Source organism: Capricornis sumatraensis, chromosome 8 (genome assembly GCF_032405125.1).
Source record: "Capricornis sumatraensis isolate serow.1 chromosome 8, serow.2, whole genome shotgun sequence".
In the NCBI taxonomy this organism is placed as follows: domain Eukaryota; kingdom Metazoa; phylum Chordata; class Mammalia; order Artiodactyla; family Bovidae; genus Capricornis; species Capricornis sumatraensis.
The window spans coordinates 40,803,404-40,816,257 of NC_091076.1; the positions used below are offsets into that span (position 1 = coordinate 40,803,404).

At 41.0% G+C, this 12,854-nt stretch overlaps 1 protein-coding gene across 1 annotated transcript in view; it reads left to right on the top strand.

The window, feature by feature from the left end:
* CCDC83 (coiled-coil domain containing 83) overlaps positions 1-9,963 on the top strand; it is a 48,349-nt gene extending 38,386 nt beyond the window's left edge. The window contains exons 7-10 of the mRNA XM_068979039.1: positions 816-937; positions 4,997-5,073; positions 5,613-5,821; positions 9,802-9,963. Of these exons, the coding sequence (XP_068835140.1) occupies positions 816-937; positions 4,997-5,073; positions 5,613-5,821; positions 9,802-9,963 (570 nt within the window). The remainder of the gene's footprint in view (positions 1-815; positions 938-4,996; positions 5,074-5,612; positions 5,822-9,801) is intronic.
* The last annotated feature ends 2,891 nt before the right edge of the window (positions 9,964-12,854 follow it).

The following is a 12,854-nucleotide window of genomic DNA, read 5'->3' on the forward strand; positions in this document are numbered from 1 at the left end:
ATATATCCTCTCTCGTCTGGCTAGAGAATCCCTTCTTTGCCTTCAAGATCCAGAATGGAGGTCATCTCTTCCATTAATTCTCCTTCCCCCACCCCCAACACCTGGCAGACGTGGGGTGAAACATGCCCTCCTCCCACCGCACCTGGATGGCTTCCATCATTATATTTCATCATGCTGTCTTCTGTTGCTATCATTCTCCTTCCCATTAAGCTAAGAGACCCCTGAAGGTTATTGCGTCTTGTTGGTCCTTTGTTCCCAAAGTGCACTATAGTTTTTGATGCGTTGTAGGTATACAGTACAATTTCATGAATGAATGAATAACATCTCAGCTATCTGATATTTCTCAGAATGACTCCAGCACACTCAGAATATAGTTGTCATACAGAAATTGATAGAAAGGACTCCTAGGCTTGTACTTCTCTGTTTTTAAATGCCATAGTACAGATTTTTCTCCAGTGCTATTAATTTTCATTGTGTTGTTTATCATTAACCTTTGACAGATCCTCATTTAAGCATTAATACCAGACTGATAAATAGTCTTATTTTCTTATTTATCTCTGCCTCCAGGGAACATAAATCCAGTGATGTTCCTGCAGAGTAGGAAAGGAAATTCTTGCCATTCAGTAATAACTGCCTAATCAGGAAACCAAGTTTTGCCTAAAATGACTTGGAATGAAGTCCGCCCCATCCCTTCTTTCTTAGAGCAAACACAGTAATAAACAATACAGGATAGATCTTCCTCTCCATCAAATGCATTTTTTAAAGTTAAATTTCTTGTGGAAAACTAACACCTATTCTCCTTTTCCTGAGAATAGATTGCAAATCACAGGAAGGAAGTGGAAGAACTGGAAAATGCTATTCATGAGCTGGAAGAAGAAAATTTGGTGCTTATTGATCAGCTATTCAACTGCAGACTTGTGGATCTCAAGATACCCAGGTGAGAGTCATTACATAGTTAGGAATATTTTTTTAAACATCTGGATCTGTAAAAAGTTATTTTTTTAAGATGACAATTCTTTAATAGTTGAAAAGAAAGACACTCACAAAATGGCCATGGGGAAACTGTAAATTTATCACCATTGACCGTTGCTACAAGGCAAACTTTGACTTGCTTTATCTAACATTGCACTGTGTTCATAATAGCAAACATTTACTATGAATATCACAACTGCTGTCCTTCAGAAACCTCTGGGCCAGCAGGGGAATTGGGCATAAAAATAAATGCATAATAATACAGCAGAAGAAGTATGGGTGCAAAGCCAGAGCACAGGAGGAGGGAGTGATCAACTTGTGGGCGCCTTCTGGAGGTGTTTGGGACTCCTGGTTACCTTGTAGACTATAGAACGGTTTCCTCTGACAGTTAATGAAAGAGCCAAACTACTTTCTAGGCATAGAAAATAGCCTGGCATTCCAAGTCACATTTATTTCTGCATAAGTGAAATCAAATGTGTATATGGCTTTGCATTTTAGATTACTGCTTTTCCTTATCTGACAAAATAAGTCTTAATATACCAATCTTGATGGAAAATCAGAGCCCTGGAATATGGAATTGGGCTTCCCAGGTGGCGTTTGTGGTCAAGACTCCACCTGCCAATGTAGGAGACGCAAGAGATGTGGGTTCAGTCCCTGAATTGGGAAGATCCCCTGGAGGAGGAAATGGCAATGCACTCCAGTATTCTTGCCTGAAAAATTCCATGGGCAGAGGAGCCTGGAAGTCTACAGCCCATGGGGCCACCAGGAGTCGGACACAACTGAGTGACTGAGCACATACAATATGGAATTAAAATGAAGTGGCATTCATAATTTGAACAAGAACATGCTTAGAAAGATAGAGGAATCAAACCACTCAAATGTAGGGTGTACATGTGCAAGATGGGAGAAGAATATCTGCGTCTGGGCAGAGAAGTTCAACATGATGGAAGGCCCAGGAAAACATTTACACCCAAGTAGTTCTGTTGTTTGTGTGGCATGGAAGAAGTACTGTTTGAGACCCAGTAAAGTATTTATTGATGGCAAACTTCCTAATGTGTTCCAGGAAGGGTGGATATGGGTAAGTTGCAGGTTGTTTGTTTTTGTTTTGTTTTTGCTGAGCTAAATGATGGCTGTCAAGATACAAGACTGGAGAAGTTGGGAGACAGCAGGATGACTTTATAGTCTGAACACTGGGTGGGCAGGACAGAGGAAGAGTCACCTGCTCCCTTCCACAATCTGTCCACTGCCCCAGGGCGGTAGGTACCAGTAGGCGAAGTGGGCGATCGGGCTGAATGAATTGGCTTCCTACAGGACTCCTGCACTTCCATCTCTTGAGCTGATGCCCTTAAGGGTCCCTAGGGGGTGGGGGCCTCACTGTCCCCCCAGGGGCAATGCTGTCTTTTGCCAGCCTCCTTCCCTATGACACCTCTCCAGTTCCACACCCAGACAGCCTCTGCCGTGTAGCACCTGCTGCCCACATCTCTTTGTAATCACGCATCTCTGCCAGCCAGGCCTTCTAACCACTGCTCCACCTGTTGCCTGCCGTGCTCTTTTTCTCTCTTCCAAACCACCCAAACCTCCAGAGATACCCTGTAAACTGCCAACCTCACTTCATGCTTTGGTCAGCTCGGTCTGTTGTTCCAGATTCAGTGCTGATGTGCAGGTGAAATGCTCATTATAATAAAGCGGAATTCCTTCCCAGGATACAGAGAGTTTGGCAAGGACAGGAAGGGAGATGAGCAAGTTTTAAAGAGGGCTTTCATGAAGTTGTGTGATTTGTTGTGATGTCATTTCGCCCTGTCCTCTAGCTTCCCTCACGGAAATCCTTGGTAAAACCCACATTGTTCGTCTGCGCTTTGTGGGCTGGCTTTCTTTAGTGGGAGACATGAATACTTAGTCTTGCTTCAGAGTTGAGAGAGATAAAATCAAAATCCATCTAAGGGGACAGAAACAACACAGATTGTGTTTCTAGAAGGTGCCTGGTGTATACGTCCAGGACACCCTGAACTTTTCCTTTGTAACTAGCATTTATCACACTAGCGATTACTTACTTAACACCTGCTTCCCTCCTAGACTGTAAATTCCTTCAAGAGAAGTTTTTAGGACACTTTAGAAAGACCACATAAAGAAACAGAGATATGTGCAAACCCTTAGTTATCTGTTACGCTGCTGATCCACAAGGAAAATGTCGAGTGTCCTTAGGAACTTTTACTGTACCCATTTTCAAGTCAAAATAATAAATAGTATGTAATTTATGACAACTGTCCATTCCACCTCTTTGTTGAGAATTTAGTCCTGTCTATTCTAGTTGAGAAATAGAGGTGAAGTGTACCCAGTGAACATGTAAAAAGTTCTCTTCTTTCCTATTTGGATGAAGAATCGAGTATTCTAGCTAATAGTTATTAATCCTCTATTTCCCATCAGACCCCCTCAAGGCTTTCCTTCATGACTCCAATAAGGCACTGCAGGATTTGTTTGAAACATTAGATGAGTAAGCCAGAGGTGACTGCCCAGGGGCTTCAGTGCCACAGAGCTGAGTCTAGGGGAACCAGTGCTTCAAATCTATCTAACACTAGTTTCATATGATGGCATTCTTTGAAATGTTTTCTGCACCATCAAACACCAAGTGCTGCTGCCCTGTGGTGGTCCAAAAGTGACAAGAAACCTATGGTTAAGAGAGAAGCCAGACTTGTGAAGGTCACAGTGTTTAGTAAGATCTTAGTCATTCAAGAGGCAGAGAACTCTGTGGCCTCAGACTTGACCACCCGCAGACCAGAGCTTCACCGAGACACACCTTCACCAAGTCTCAAGAAGGTTTTAAGAGATAACTATCGTATGCAGTGACATCATTTGTTGGAGCTGTAAGTATCTCAGATGATACTTTGTTCGTGTGCTTTAAGAAACTAACAGCCTGTAATCCAGGGGATTCACTCTGGATGCTGGCTGGCTGAGCATGAAGGGTTGTTAGCGTATCTGCAAGGGTCACTTGTAAACTTCATGGAAATGCCACACACAGCTTCCAAGGTATCGTGTCTTCTGAGGGAAAACTCCATGGGCCTCCGCAGCACAGAGAGCTGCAGCTGCACACGCACAGCTCACCAGGCTTGTAGCTGGGACACGCCACTCAGTGAAAGCGTGATGCCATCGTGGTTTCCTACTGCTCGTTGTCTTGTCTTTTTCTCTCTCTTTTTCTTTTTCAAATCCATCCCATGCTGGCCACCATCATTCCTCATCTGGATTCCTGCACCAGTGATGTAACTGGTGGTGTAACCACTCTCATTTCTCGGACTTTGTCTGTTATTCCCTTATCATGGGACAACACCCCTACCCCAAGCTCTTCCTTGACAAATATCTCTTGGTGTTTCAGAACTTGACTCAGGTGTCATCTCCTCCTGGAAACCTTTCCTCACCTCCTAAGACTAAATCTGGTGCTTCTCTCACTTCTTGTGTATGTGTGTGTGTGTGTGTGTGCTCATTTCTTGTGTGTGTGTGTACGTGTGTGTGTGTGCTCACTTCTTGTGTGTGTGTGTACGTGTGTGTGTGTGCTCACTTCGTGTGTGTGTGCGTGTGTGTGTGTGTGTGTGTGTGTGTGCGTGTGTGTGCACACGCCCGGGTGCTCGGTCATTCAGTCTTGTCTTTTTGACCCCATGGACTGTAGCCCACCGGGTTCCTCTGTCCATGGGAATTCCCAGGCAAGAGTACTGGAGTCAGTAGCCATTTCTTCCTCCAGGGGATCTTCCCAACCCAGGGACTGAGCCCACATCTCTTGCATCTCCTGCATCTGTAGGCAGATTCTTCACTTCTGTACCACGTGGGAAGACCACAGCACTCCTGACACTGTGCTAATTACCCATCCTGGTAAAAACCATCATCATGAAACACTGTCATCTTGTCTGCTACCCCACTGGGCCTGATGCCCCTTTTTCCTCTGTGCATCTCCAGCTCCCAGCAGAGAGATAGACACTCCTGAGCAGGGGCTACAACATTTGTTGGCTGACAGACTACTTTTCTTATTTGTTTGTAGGCGACTGTATCTTACCCAGTCTGTTGGGCAGGAAGTACCACCTGAAGTGCCTTTGGAGTTGTCAGAAACACATAAAGGTATTATTTTATTGTAATGGTAATTTTTTAAAAAATTTGGCCAACACTTATTGAGGTTCTTATTATGGACAGGCATCTCATAGCTGAGAGCGATTCAGGGGTTAGATACCTGCCAGCTCCTCCACCTTCCTCTTGTCATTGCAGAGCTGACCCAATCCATCTCCTTTCCTTAGCCCTGTTTTCAAATCAAAGTCACCATGTGTCACAGTGAATGAACTAGAAGCTGGTGAAGAGGATAGGATGATGTCTATACCAGTGTGGTTTGCACTTTAGTTCAGCCAACCAACCTAAAGGCCAGCATACTCACAGACCCCCGTATGATTATGCTAACTTATTAGCTGATGCAGGGACATGCACCTAAGACATGGTTGCTAACAATGGGATTCCCTCTCACTCTGATACCTCGATTCTACATTTCTAATTCTCAAATTCATCTCCTCCTGGAGATTCTCAAAGGACTTTCAAATTCAAAGTGTCACAGAGAATACGTGCTATATTTTTATCTGTCCAAAAGCTGTACATAATTGATTTCTTCGCAGTCATCCCAGAAAAGTCAGACTCGCAACCTATAGACATAAAAAGCAGAGACGTGTCAAGCATCTCATTTGGGAGCAGTGGTTTTCATCTTAGTCACAAGGACAGCAGACTCGGCCAGCTTCTGAAGATAGATGAAGAAGAGAGTTCAAGCATAGAGTTTGGGGCCTCTGATATGAAATACTTACTGTATGAGGATGAGCAGGATTTCAAGGTAAGATTCATGAGAAGACATCTTCACTGCTAGAGAAAATGTTGTTTTATTAATTAGTGGAGAAAATTAACCGAAAATATACTGAAAATTTCTATTTGCAAGTTATTAGTAAAAGCAGCCTGCCATTCACGCCTGTTGCTAGATACTATTTTCACTCTTCCTTTTGCCCAGCTCGCTACGTCTATGTATGGATAGAACTCCATTACCAGTATATGGTATAAGGCAGTACATCTAGGGCTACGTGATAAATTACCTCAAGACTTAGTGGCCTACAACAATAACCATTTATTCTTTTTCAAGGCTTCTGTTGGTTAGGAATTTGGCCAGGTCTTCCGTGGTCCGTCTTCACTTGAGTTCCGTAGCAGGCGCACCCGCATGCTGGCTGAAGGCTGGGTTTGGGCAGGGAGATCCACCTCTGAGGAGGCTCATCAACCTGGCTGGCCAGGTGACGCTGGCGGAGCTTGGGCCTCAGTTCCTCTCCACATGGGTCTCCTCACAGACACGGCTCTCCTTTATTGTCCCTTTCTTCTGGTATCTGGCTTCTCCCAAGCCATCAGTCCCAGAGACCAAATGTTTCCTATGACGTGGAAATCTTACACCAGCAAGTCCATCATTTTCTATAAATTTCCACCCAAAGGGAAATAACATAGCTCCTGCATCTTGAAAGAAGAAGGTCAGCATCATATTTTCAGAAAAGCATGGGATAGGACATGTGTATCAGTGTGACCATCTTTGGAAAGTACAAATGGCCACATAACACCATTAGGCAAAACCTGGATTATCAAGCCTTTTAATTTTAAAACCTTCTCGGTACCTTCCAGTCACTTTCATATCCACCTCTTGCTGTTTTCCTTCTTGGTACTACCAATAACCTTAAAAGTTCTCCCAGAACTTAAAGTCTGATAGGAGAAAGAGTGATTTAGAAAGCAGCAGAAACTGAATGTCAATAAAAACCATTTTAACTAAGTACAACTCAGTCCTGCTACCATCAAATGACAATTTAAAGACTATGGTTGCAGACTCTATAGCACTCAAACACCCACGTGGGTATCTTGGTGTCAGGACACCTGGCATGTTAGTGACCTCACGCTAGGGGACAACTGCCTACAAAATTCCAAAATTCCACACCATTTGGTTGAGTGAAAAACCTTTTTACTTTTATTTTTGCCTTTATCCATTGAATTTATTTATTTTTCTAAATTCATGTTTTATTTAAGCAAACTTGAATTACAACATTGCGTTCACTGCTGCTGTACAATAATGTGACTGATATAGATATGTTCTTTTCCATTATGGCTTATCACAGGATATTAATATAGTTCCCTTTGCTATACAGTAGGACCTTGTTCTTTATTCATTCTATATATACATACCAGTTTGCATGTGCTAACCCCAAACTCCCCTTCCTACCCTCTCTGCCACCCCTCACCCCCGTGGCAGGCACCGGTTTATTCTCTATGTCCCTGATTTTGTTTTGTTTCTGTTTCATAGGTAGGTTCATTTGGGTCATATTTTAGATTCCATGTATAAGTAACGTCATATGGTACTTGTCTTTCTCTTTCTGACTTACTTCACTTAGTGTTAATATGATAATCTCTAGTTGCATCCATGTTGCTGCAAATGGGATTATTTTTCTTTTTCATGGCTGAGTAGTATTCCATTGAATACATGTACCATATCTCCTGTATCTGTTTCTCTGCGGATGGACATTTAGGCTGATTCCATGTCTTCCACTATTGTGAATATTGCTGCTATGAACATAGGGGTGCATGTATCTTTCTGAATTATAGTTTTGTCTGGATATATGCCCAGGAGTGGGATTTGCTGAATCACATGATAATTCTATTTTTCGTTTTCTGGGGAACCTCCCTACTAGATTCCATATTGGCTGCACCAACTTGCATTCCTACCAACAGTGTAGGAGGGTTCCCCTTTCTCCACACCTTCTCCAGCATTTGCTATCTGTAGACTTTTTAACGATGGCCATTCTGACTGGTATGAGGTGGTACCTTGTTATAGTTTTGATTTGCATTTCTCTAATAATTCACATTGTTGAGTATCTTTTCGTGTGTCTATCGACCATCTGTATTTCTTCTTTGGAGAAACGTCTCTTTAGGTCTTCTGCCTACTTTTTGATTGGATTGTTTCGTTTTTTTGTTGTCGTGTTGTATGAGCTGTTTGTATATTTTGGAAATTAAGCCCCTGTCTGTCACATCATTTGCAAATATTTTCTCCCATCTGCAGGCTCTTTGTTTTGTTTATGGCTTCCTTTGCTGTGCAGAAACCTGTAAGTTGAAGTCCCATTTGTTTATTTTCATCTTTATTTCTATGGCCTTGGGAGACTGACCTAAGAAAACACTGGTACAGTTTATGTCAGGGAATGTTTTGCTTATGTTCTCTTCTAAGACCTTCTTACTTTCCATGGAAGTTCTTGATGTGGTGAAAATGGTATTGTATTGCTATGGACTTAACTGTGTTCCTGCCCCCCACTCCAACTCATATGTTGAAAGCCCTAACTCCTATTGTGACTGTATCTGGAGATGGGGGCTTTAGGAGGTAATTAAGGTTATATGAGGTCATAAAGGTCCTAATTTGATAGGACTGTGACTTTATAAGAAGAGGTTTTGCTTTGTGAGACACTGTGAGAAGGCAGCCATCTGCAAAAGGGCTCTCACCGGAACCCAATCATGCTGGCCCCCTGACCTTGGACTTCCAGCCTCCAGGACTGTGAGAAATAAAGTCCTGCTGTTTCAGTCGGTCAGCCTATGGTATTTTGCTGTGGCAGCTCAAGCAGACTAATATGGGGTTTCACTTCAGAATCCTGCTCTAGACGGTTCTGAAATATATGGTACATTTCCACTAATTTGCTTTTCTTCTCTCATGCATTTATTGCAGCTCTAGAATTGTGTATTTTAAAAGTTAAATACAGTTATATGCATTTCTGAGCAATAAAACATTGCCTTCCTTTTCCATTCTTTGATTCTCCTAAATTCTTATAAATGTCTATTGATAACCTCACAACATGCCAAGTACTTGTTAGATGCTTGAGAATTTAAAGGGAAGAACAGGAAGAAGTATAGTCTCAAGATGCCCGTGTGGCAGGCCCTACTCTAAATCACATGTTGCTAGTAGAAAGCAGGTAAGACAACCACTGACTACTGTTCAGGGGGAATGTATACCTCTGTCTCCGTGACCAGTCTTGTGCCCCAGCACTTGGTACACATCCTGGCACACAGTGGGCACTTGGGAAAGGTTTGCTGAAGTGTTGAAGGAGTTCAAAAGGAGGAGGTATGACTTGGAGAAGCTTTCGAAAGGAAGGCACACATTGAACAGGGCTGGAGCTGTTTCAACCCAGTTTGGGGTTAGCTGTGGGATTTCATATCAATTAGACTTCCCATTCTGTTTGTCGATATGTTAAACTATATTTAGTTTGGCAGAATGTGGTAAGCTTCATACCTACAGTAGATCCTGTGAAATGTGTAAAACTCATATGGATTTGCTCAGTATTAATCTTAATTGTCAAAGATGTTAGCAAATCTGTCCCTTTGATTGTGAATAATATAGAAAACTCTGCTGTGGTTATATCCTGGCCAGCAGAGGGCTATATAAATGCAGCCAATACTTTATTTTACTGATTAAAGAGCTTGTAGAGGATATATCTCCCTACTCTATTGATGCCTCCCAACTCCCCACACCCTGCCACCCCGACCCACTGCCCAAGTCCCCAAGACACAAGCCTTCTAGCCTTGCTGCCTGCTCTTTGGGGGATCTTGCCTACCATGACCCAGTGGGTGTATACGTTTACTGAGTTTTTTATTTACAGTAGCTCTTATTTTTCACATGTTATACAGCATTCAGACAATTAGGACACAATGTAATCTGCCAGATAAAGGCCAACTATAATAGATAAAACCTGGCTGCCAAAGGCTGGTAACTTGCTAAATAACCTCTCCTGTCTGCTCTGTGTCTGTTCACCACAGGATTATGTAAACCTGGGCCCCCTGGAAGTGAAGCTCATGACTGTGGAGAGCAAGAAAATGACCATCCACTTCCAAGAGAAGGAAACTCCAGTCAAATTCTATGAAGATGTCAGGAGCCCAGAAAGCCACATCACCTATAAAATGATGAAGTCTTTTCTCTAAAACTGAAAAGTGAAAACAATTTTCTGTACTTTTCTCTTGGGAACTGAGGTGTATCACTTGCCCATTTTATTTACACTTTGGTCCATTTTTAAAGCAGTGAATATTTCTAAAGGTCATAATTACAATTAAAATCAAAATTCTGAGTATTCAGCTATTCATTTACTTGCATGGCCTGAGAGACAAAAATGAAAGTACACTTCATATTTCAAGTGTTCAGGAGCATAACAGTGGACCAAGATGGTCCCCTAGGGTGCTTACCACTTAGACCTTTACCGATTGATCTAGAATACCCATATGAAATAGTTCATTTAGAAATTTTCTGAGGAAACTTCAGAGGTTTGCATAGCACTGACTATACATCTTTCCCACCCAGAGGGTGCTGGATGATAGCCAGTCCACAATTCAAGTCCACTCTTCTGACATGATTTATAATGAATACGACACATTTTATAAACCCATTTGAGGGTGGTAGTTTGTTTTGTAGAAATAGTCCATCAGTAGGGAGGTCCAGGGCTTCCCTGGTAGTCCAGTGGTTAAGAATCCGCCTCGCAATGCAGGGGACACAAGTTCAGTGCTTGGCCGGGGAGGATCCCACATGCTGCGGAGCAATTGGGCCCGTGTGCCACAACTACTGAGCCTGCGCTCTCGAGCCCTGGACCCGAACTACTGAAGCTCGTGCGCCTGAGCCAGTGCTCGGCCACGAGAAGACACTGCAGCGAGAAGCCCAGCACACCGCAGCGAGAGCAGCCCCCAGCCAAGAAAAGCCAGAAACCAAGGCCAGTGCAGCCATAGATAAACATAGGGGAAAAGGATTGAAAATAGGGGGGTCCGTCTCCTGTCAGCGGTATCAGATCTAGACTTCTGAGGCCCCTTCCAAGGCCTTCATTACTTCCCTGTTATTGGTACCACAAGGCAAGGACACTCTGACTGTACCTGAATTTGACACTGGCATTTCATTTTAAAGCTACTTCTGCTTGTAAAGCTTTTTACAAGAAACACATTTTAAATATAAGGCCACAGATAGATTGACCAAACATTAACCAAAAGGAAGGCGGTATGACCAAACTATTAAAGTAGACTTTAAGGTAAGAAGTATTAAGAAAAAGAGAAAATGAAGCAAAATATGTCATGATAATAAGCAGATTAATTCATCAGGATGACATAACAATTCTAAATAATAACATAATCTCAAAATATATAAAGCCAAATTTACCAAACTAAAAAGCAATATGGTAAACCTTATGCTATGTATATTTTACCAAAATAAAAAACCGAAAAAGGCAGAAACAAATTCCAAGTCAAGCTTGAAGATCTTGTCACACCTCTCTCAGTAACTAATAGACAAAAACAAAACAAAATAAAAAACACCCAAATCATGAAGGATTTAAAAAGGTGAACAACTGTAGAATACACATATTTTTCAAATGTACACAAAATATTTACAAAAATAGACTGTATCCTGGCCCATAAAAAGTGGCAACAAATATTCAAAAAGCTGAAATGCGTGAACAGTTCTCTGACCACAGCAGAAAATAACTAACACAACAACAATAACAAAAAACTATAATTTTCAAGTAAACAAGATACTTATGAAAAAGCTATAGGTGAAAGAAGAAATCACAAGGAAAATACTTTTCATTATAATGAAAAATATGACATCAAAACTTGTAACTCCAGGTAAATGTTGTTTAAAGGGAAATTTATAACCTTAGTTCAGTTCAGTTGCTCAGTCATGTCTGACTCTTTGTGACCCCATGGACTGCAGCTCGCCAGGCTTCCCTGTCTATCACCAACTCCCGGAGCTTAAGTTTATATATTAAAAATAAGAAAGGTTGAAAGTTCAATCATCTGTTCCTTTTCAAAAACCTTAAAAAAGAAAGCAGCAAAAATAAGCCTAAAGAAAGTAGAAGAAAGGAAATAAAGGGCAGAAATTAGTTATATAGAAAGTAGATATATAAAAGAGAAAATCTATAAAGCCAAAAGGGTTAATTAAAAGTGATAACCACCAGAAAGACTAGCCAAAAAAGAGAGAAAATAAATGAAAAATAAGACATCACTACAGGATTACAGACATTATTAAAAAGTCAAGAAGAAATTAAGGGGGAAAAAAAACTTTCCCAATAAATTTGACAATTTATATTAAATGGAAACATTTCTTGAAAAACAGGATGAAACAAAAATTTTGAGTAGGCCTTGATCTGTTTTAACAAATCAAATCTATATTTTAAATTTTTTTCAAAGCCAGCTGGCTTGCTTTACTGGTGGATTTTGCCAAACATTTCAGAAAGACATAATATCAAACATACATAAAATCTTTCAGAGAACAGAGAAAAAAGAAACACTTCCAAAGTACTCTATGGGGTCACTATAATCCTAATATCAAAAGCTGGTAATATCATTTCAGGAAAGGAAAATAAAGGCCAATATCTCTCATGAATATAGATGCAAAATCATTCAAAAAATATTAGCTTATTGAATCTAGCAATACATAACAATAAATAATATTTCATGAATAAAGAAAGCAAGGTTGACTTAATATTCAAAAATCAGAGTGGAAACATGAACAAGATCAATGTCAGTCCCTTGGTTGTGACATTGTACTAAATTTTGAGAAAAATGCTTATTTTGAGGGAAAATGGAGAAAAAGCCTGTGTGATCTGTTTGTATTATTTTCTACAATTGCATGTGAATCTACAGTTGTCTCAAAAGAAAAAAATTAAGGGTATAATGAACAGAACATAGGTGGTAGCTCATATGATCATCTTAGTAGGTACAGCATTTGCTAAACTTAATACTGTGATAAAAATTTATAGCAATATGATAAAGCTCTTAGCAAGCAAGGAGTATCTTTTTAAATAAACACCTAGAGCTAATATTGTACTTAATAGTGA